Genomic DNA, 6,473 nt, shown 5'->3' with positions numbered 1-6,473 from the left:
TAAAAATATAATATGTACCTATACAACTCGATATAAATGTCTATTCTAAAAATTATAATATAAAGTTGGTTTGTAGGTATCACAATAGTAACGTGATATAATCTTTAAGTATTGAGTATATTGAGTATATGGACATATATATTTATATAATTATTTTTATATTACTCAAAAATACCTATTAGCTATTTTCCATGGTTGAAAATTATTGTAGGCAATAATTAGGTACTAATGCCTACTAATTTAAATAACTGTAGCTCAATAATTTTATTCGTAAATAGTATGGGTGAATATTAATAAACCAATTTTAGACATCAAAAAATTCCGGGCATGATTGACTTTACTCTTTTTACTACCTGTTCACCGTGGGCACAATTTACAATCGCTTGAGAAATCAATGTTGTAGAAGATTTAACCTCAATTTAAAATTAGAATTCTTCCATTAAAAATGGCCTGATCTATATAAGAGGACTATAGCAGAACAGTCATTGACAATGTTTATTTACGCCTACCTATATCATAATGTTATTTGAAAAAATGATTTTACCTAAAAAAACCCCATGGCCCCCCTGCAAAATTCTTGGCTACGCCACTGTCTTAGTGTATTTATAATATTGAGACTGTTGAAACTTCATTCTACAGCGTATTATTTCTTCCACTTCTATAATATTACCTTCTGAAATTATGAGATATGAGGAAATGGACGATTCACTAATGGATTAACATGAAATTAAAATTCGTCAGTTCTGCTGTTTTGTTTTATTATTTTAAAATATCTATTAAAAAATAATTGAGTTTAAATAAAAAGAATATATAATATTTTTATATAAATATGTTATATTTTAACATATTTTGTTTCTATCATATAACATACATTAAATTAATGTAAAATCAGATGAACAATTTAAGTAAGTATTGCTTATTTGTATGCGAATATTAATATAGATTTTTTTTTTGAGAATTCATAATATACTAAACTATGATTTATAATATTATATATTGGTAAAATTTGACTAGATTATACCATTTACGAGGCATTGTAGGCGGCACCAGTTGAGGGTTATGATTCTAAATATCGTAAATTAAAACACTATACTGATTTCCAAAATATTAATATCATATTATACACTGCAGTGATTTCGACTGGGAATTGTATGGTCTTCCATTGTTTTTGTGTACTTGTGAGGGCGTGACGCAATTTATATTTGGGCATTTGGCGTCAATCAAACATGTGCACCGTTAAAAAATCGGACAAAATCTCAGCACGACACACAAACGCGTTTAAAAATAAATGTATTGTCCACGGGTTCACCATGAAAAATAAATCACCCTGTATGTGGCGCGCGGGTGTCGTTGGCGGAGATGGATTCACGATGCGCCAAAATGTACGAAATGGACCTTATACGTGTTTTACTGTATAGCCGACCGTTCCGTCAACAGCTGGAAAGGTGACGCGTGTAATAGACAAATTCGCGAGGAAAAAAAAATTACACCAAACCAAAACAGAACAAAACTGTGTCTTACAAAACGTCCACGTCAACGTGTCGACATGGACGACGGTGGCGGCGCGGCGGTGGCAGCGGTGGTGGTCGAGAGACAATCCTTTCGCCCCTCGCCGCCAAGAACGATCCAACAGCTGCCTCAGCAGAACTTTAAAATATAAAATATACAGGATGATTTTTTTAAGGGTTAACATGCATTGTTCCGAAAATTGTTTAGGTTTATAGTTGGGCGGTTGATAACAAGACGTGATAAGAATAGAGTGTAGGTATATACTATTACCAATAACTAAATACTGTTAAACAGTTAACCATAGGTACAATTTGTTCGAAATTCGATTTTTATGTCTCGAGATATACCCCGAGAACATTTTGATTCAGAACATGAAATTAAAAATGTATAATGTAGTGTTATACGATAAATGAATCACAATTATTTTTGTGTGTGTTACGACGGCGGACGTGTGACTTCGTACGTTTTTACTTCGTTTTCAATCATAATATATTATAAATCATTATCATAAAATACTTGTGACGTCATGATGTGTGAATAATCTGAGAAATTGAAACATGGATGCCGTAGACACATGGACTGAGTGGATTCGTGTACGTTGGTCCTATTGGTATGGATTGAAGAATGCGATCAAAAATGGTTCTGTGAGTTCGAATTATTAAAATTATTTAAAATTTTTTTTTAGTTGTTATAATTATCAGGGGTAAAGTGTTCACTTCAATGTGTATGTATCTTTCTATACCATATTCAGTAGATACTATACTGTAGAATAATAAATATATGTTTCAAGATAAATAACATAGTACACTAGATAGTTAATAGTACACTAGGATGTAGAAATAAAAATGCAATACTAATATTAACTTATTCCTTGTACAATAAATTTTTATTTTATATTTTTTTATGAATTTATAGGTACATAAAAAAAAAACATAAAAATTGAATATATATATTTGAACTTATATGTATTGCTGTATAATTGGTATTTGTTTCGTTGAAACATTATACAATGTACCTACATACCTATAATATTATGTTTATGTACTCATTTTTTTGGTTGAGCATATTATGTAATTAATCAACAAATATTAAATATTTTAGAGTTCTAACACTTGAACTTTGATACATTCATGGGGAGGCTGTGCCATATTGAAAACTTGTTTGCCCTGTTTGTTCACATAGTCCGAATAAGACAAGGAATATATGCATTGGAAACCAGCTCTTTCCATAGCTTTAGCTGTAAAACAACTGGAGCACTCCGCGTACATCATTTTATACTCCAACTTCAATGCCAACTCTCTAGAAATAAAATTATTACTGGATTGATGTATATCATTACAAATTTCTTCAATTTGTTGAGAGTTTTTATTTCAAAATTTATAGTTAATGAGTTAATGGATACATTATAAAAAACAATCACGGAACTGGGTGTCTAGATTTTAGAGGCACTTGACTTGTTTTGCTCACCTCAAAAATTAGATAGGTTATCTTATGTTTGAACGGCTTTAATCTTTCGATATTAATTTAAATAAAAATAAAAATGAGTGAAAAGAGTTTAAAAGTAATAACAAGTCATTTTGATAATTATAAGTAAAGTACCAGACTTAACATAAAATGTTTGGATTAACGTATGGATTTAATTACATAGATTTGATGTTTTTCTTATAGAAGAAATTTGATAAAAAATTGATTTAAAAAAATTAATTGTGAAAGGACTATGTACCAGTGGAATAAAAGAGTTCGTGTTAATATTTTGCGAATGAAACGTAACGCGTCATTCACTTAATATATTATAATAAAACCTGAACATAAACCAATATCATATTTTTAAGAAACTTGAACGATTTTAGTTCGTTTAAATGACTCATATTTATTATTTTTTTAAACTTGAAAATTAACGTGGTCTTTTAAGTGAAAAAGTGATCATCAACGAATTACATTTTCAAGTTAACTTTCCTATAGTACTGCTATAAACCAGGGCTTGAAACCGAAAATATATTTCCCGATTTCGATTTCGGTTTCTGATATCAGTATTTTTTTTTCTGATTTCGTTTTTGGTTTTGAATAACGGTTTCTAATTTATCCGATTTCGATTTCGGTTTTGATTACCGGTATTGATTTTTTACGATTTTGTTTTCGGTTTCGGTATCGATTTCGGTTTTTAACGGTTTGAACACTTTGAACCGGTATTCAAAATCGGTATCAAATATCATTTTCAAGCCCTGTTATAAACGGGTTTTATACGTAATTCACAAAATATGTTCGTATAAACTATCCAGAAATTGTTATGTTTTTAAATAAATAGATATATTCAATATGTTTAAAATACTTTAATTTATTGATGAGAGCTTTGCAAACGCCTTGTCCTCTGTACTTCTCATTAACTGAAATAATTTTTAATTCCATTATACGATCTACGTTCGGATATTTCTCATATAGATCAATATCTCGCCGGATTTTGTACAAAAAAACCTCAATGTCATCAAACTTTAAATTTGAAATAAAGTTCTCATCACCGTATTGAACAATTAGATCATCCTTACTCATTATGGTATTAAGCGTGACACCCATAACATATAAAATGTTAGTGTAAAGACAGTTATTCAAATTTTAATTGTAATTATTTTTTAAAGAGTGTTTTAATTTGACGATTTATATTTATATTTTAAGTTAATTTCAGTCATTCAATATTTGAAATTTAAAATTATTTTTCCTATGAATGTTAAAAATGTAATATCTACAAGGTTCCTAATAATTTGTAAATATTAAGCAGTTTAAAAATATCAAAAATAAAACCATACACTTAGTATATTTTTTTAGAGTAAATTGAATCATTTTTTTCAAAACTTTTCAGAACCACAACAATTTGAAAATGGTTTCGTGGATGAAAATGCATTACATTTTAAATTTGAATTGTTCACGTTTGAAAATCGAATACAAGGTTATTTAGGTACCTAAGTTGTTACAACAATTTACAGCAATTATAGGCAGATACACTGTTTCCGCTCAGGATAGTTTTTCGTGTGCGACGATGTATTGGTCTAGGTCAAAATAGCGAAAGTAAGTAATTATGTATTATTATTAGTCATAATTATTATTAATTTTAATATTTTAACTATGTTATGAACAATTAGATATTTTAATAAGTATTAAGTAGGTACATTATACATAATATAACTAGGTAATACAAGTTTATAATATTTTAAGACCATAGTTATAGGCTATGCCTTTAAGAAAACGTATACCTATTATAATAATTTAAGTCATAATAATCTTAATTATATCTCCACAATCTTTATAATTTTTTCTTGTTGTTGCCCACCAGAAAAATTTTGTTCTTGTCTTGTTTTCTCCAAATTTTGTGTATGGCTATTAAAATGCTTTTGGTGTGAGTTAATCACAAAATAAATTAATAAATACATTTTTATTATAATTTATATCTGTTTATATTTCAATATTCTCACTGAACTATTTCCTAATTATGTACCTCCACATATTATTATCACCAATTTATTTTACTCTTTTTATTTATCCACTATAAATTATATATGCTTTGGATTTGCCGATAATTACTTTGCTATTGTCTTGTAACTTTCGCTGTTTTTCATGAAAAGATACCATCCAATAAACTGACTTACTCAATGATGATGTACACTCAAATCTTACTATGCAGCAGAGCGACTTAGGTATCTATTTTTAATTTTTATATTTATACATTTCAAAAGTTACCTATATCTTCTAGAATTGATATAGATATGTTCAAAACTTCAAACAAAGTCACACAGATAACGATGTTATTGGTATGTAATTTTAGAACAACTATATGGTAATATTAGATAAATATAATTGTAAAGGCAATAATCACATAAGTTGTTATAACAACACTTCAAAAATATTAAATTAGCAACAGCTTTTTAATAAGCATATAATATATAAAGTTCAAATGTTGAAAAAATTTATCAAAATTATGGAATATTGAAAATGTTGTTAAAAATGTATAAAATGTTTAATTTTTCTAGCTAAGGATTAAAACTTTAAAACAAGGTTTATCATAAGTATTTCATAAAGTACTTCATATTAAGTAATCAAAAAATCAAAAAATTGTATAAACATAGTCTTTTTTAATAGATATTTTAAGTTCATATTTGGACAAAATTAGATATTTAAACGAAGAATAACGATTTTAGTTATTTTCTTGTAATTTAAAAAAATTATTATAATAATATAGGCTGACATACAGTCTTTGCTCATAATCGTTATTCGGATACAATATTTTATATAATTATAATTTTAATAATAATTTTATATCATGGAATTCAAATTTAACACATCCATTACAGTGACCCACGCGACACCTATATAGTAGGAGTAGATCGTACTATTTTATCTTTATTTTGTCATACATAATTACTGCTTTTTATACTAGAGTACTAGTGTAATATTTCTGAGATTAATAATAATATGTATTAACTTTCCTAGAGTATGCAATTAATCCAACAATTCACCATTATTAAAAATATTGCAGCAAAAATCTTTAAATTTTACTATTGATTCTTTTTCTTTAATTAATGCTACACTTGCTTTTAAAGGTTCGTCTCGGATAAAATACTTTTCTATGAAACTCAACACACTTTGGCTATCGTTATCAATGATAGGCACTATGTTAAATTGCATTTTTAATTTTTTGTTTTCATCCATATTCTTCACAACCTCTGAAAAAGGAACAAACTATTATGTTTACACATAGACGTCTAACTAATGGAAAGCGCATAGAGAGATAAATCACCAGACGGGATTGTTGAGAGAGAAAAGAGAGGTTTTGGCCGTTACAGTGTACCAAAACATATAGCCCAAAACATTTTTTTCTTTCTTTTATGCTCATATATGTTATGTTTTCTCTCTTAGTTATGTCGTTCGGATTAACCAACGGCAAGGCGGTGTGGGAAGCGCTGTCCATTATTTTA

General features: G+C 28.0%; 1 protein-coding gene across 1 annotated transcript; it reads right to left on the bottom strand.

Moving 5' to 3' along the window:
* Positions 1-2,383: 2,383 nt before the first annotated feature.
* On the bottom strand, positions 2,384-6,232 carry LOC132943440 (arylalkylamine N-acetyltransferase 1-like). Its single transcript, XM_061012441.1, has 3 exons — positions 6,011-6,232; positions 3,839-4,096; positions 2,384-2,808 (listed from the first exon to the last, which is right to left on the bottom strand). Exons 1-3 carry the CDS (start codon positions 6,205-6,207, stop codon positions 2,607-2,609), a joined length of 657 nt encoding a protein of 218 aa, XP_060868424.1. The 5' UTR covers positions 6,208-6,232; the 3' UTR covers positions 2,384-2,606.
* Between the last annotated feature and the right edge of the window lie 241 nt (positions 6,233-6,473).

Source organism: Metopolophium dirhodum, chromosome 4 (genome assembly GCF_019925205.1).
Source record: "Metopolophium dirhodum isolate CAU chromosome 4, ASM1992520v1, whole genome shotgun sequence".
Lineage (NCBI taxonomy): Eukaryota > Metazoa > Arthropoda > Insecta > Hemiptera > Aphididae > Metopolophium > Metopolophium dirhodum.
Note: the sequence above shows the minus strand (reverse complement) of the source record. Positions and strands in the feature narration are given on the sequence as shown.

Excerpts from the sequence above, each read along its gene's own strand:
- LOC132943440 (XM_061012441.1), bottom strand. The coding sequence starts at position 6,207 with ATGGATGAAAACAAAAAATTAAAAATGCAATTTAACATAGTGCCTATC. Across the intron at positions 4,097-6,010 it reads AATATTTTTAATAATGGTGA|TAACATTTTATATGTTATGG; the intron begins ATTGTTGGATTA and ends CTGTCTTTACAC. Across the intron at positions 2,809-3,838 it reads GCTCTCATCAATAAATTAAA|AGAGTTGGCATTGAAGTTGG; the intron begins GTATTTTAAACA and ends TTTTATTTCTAG.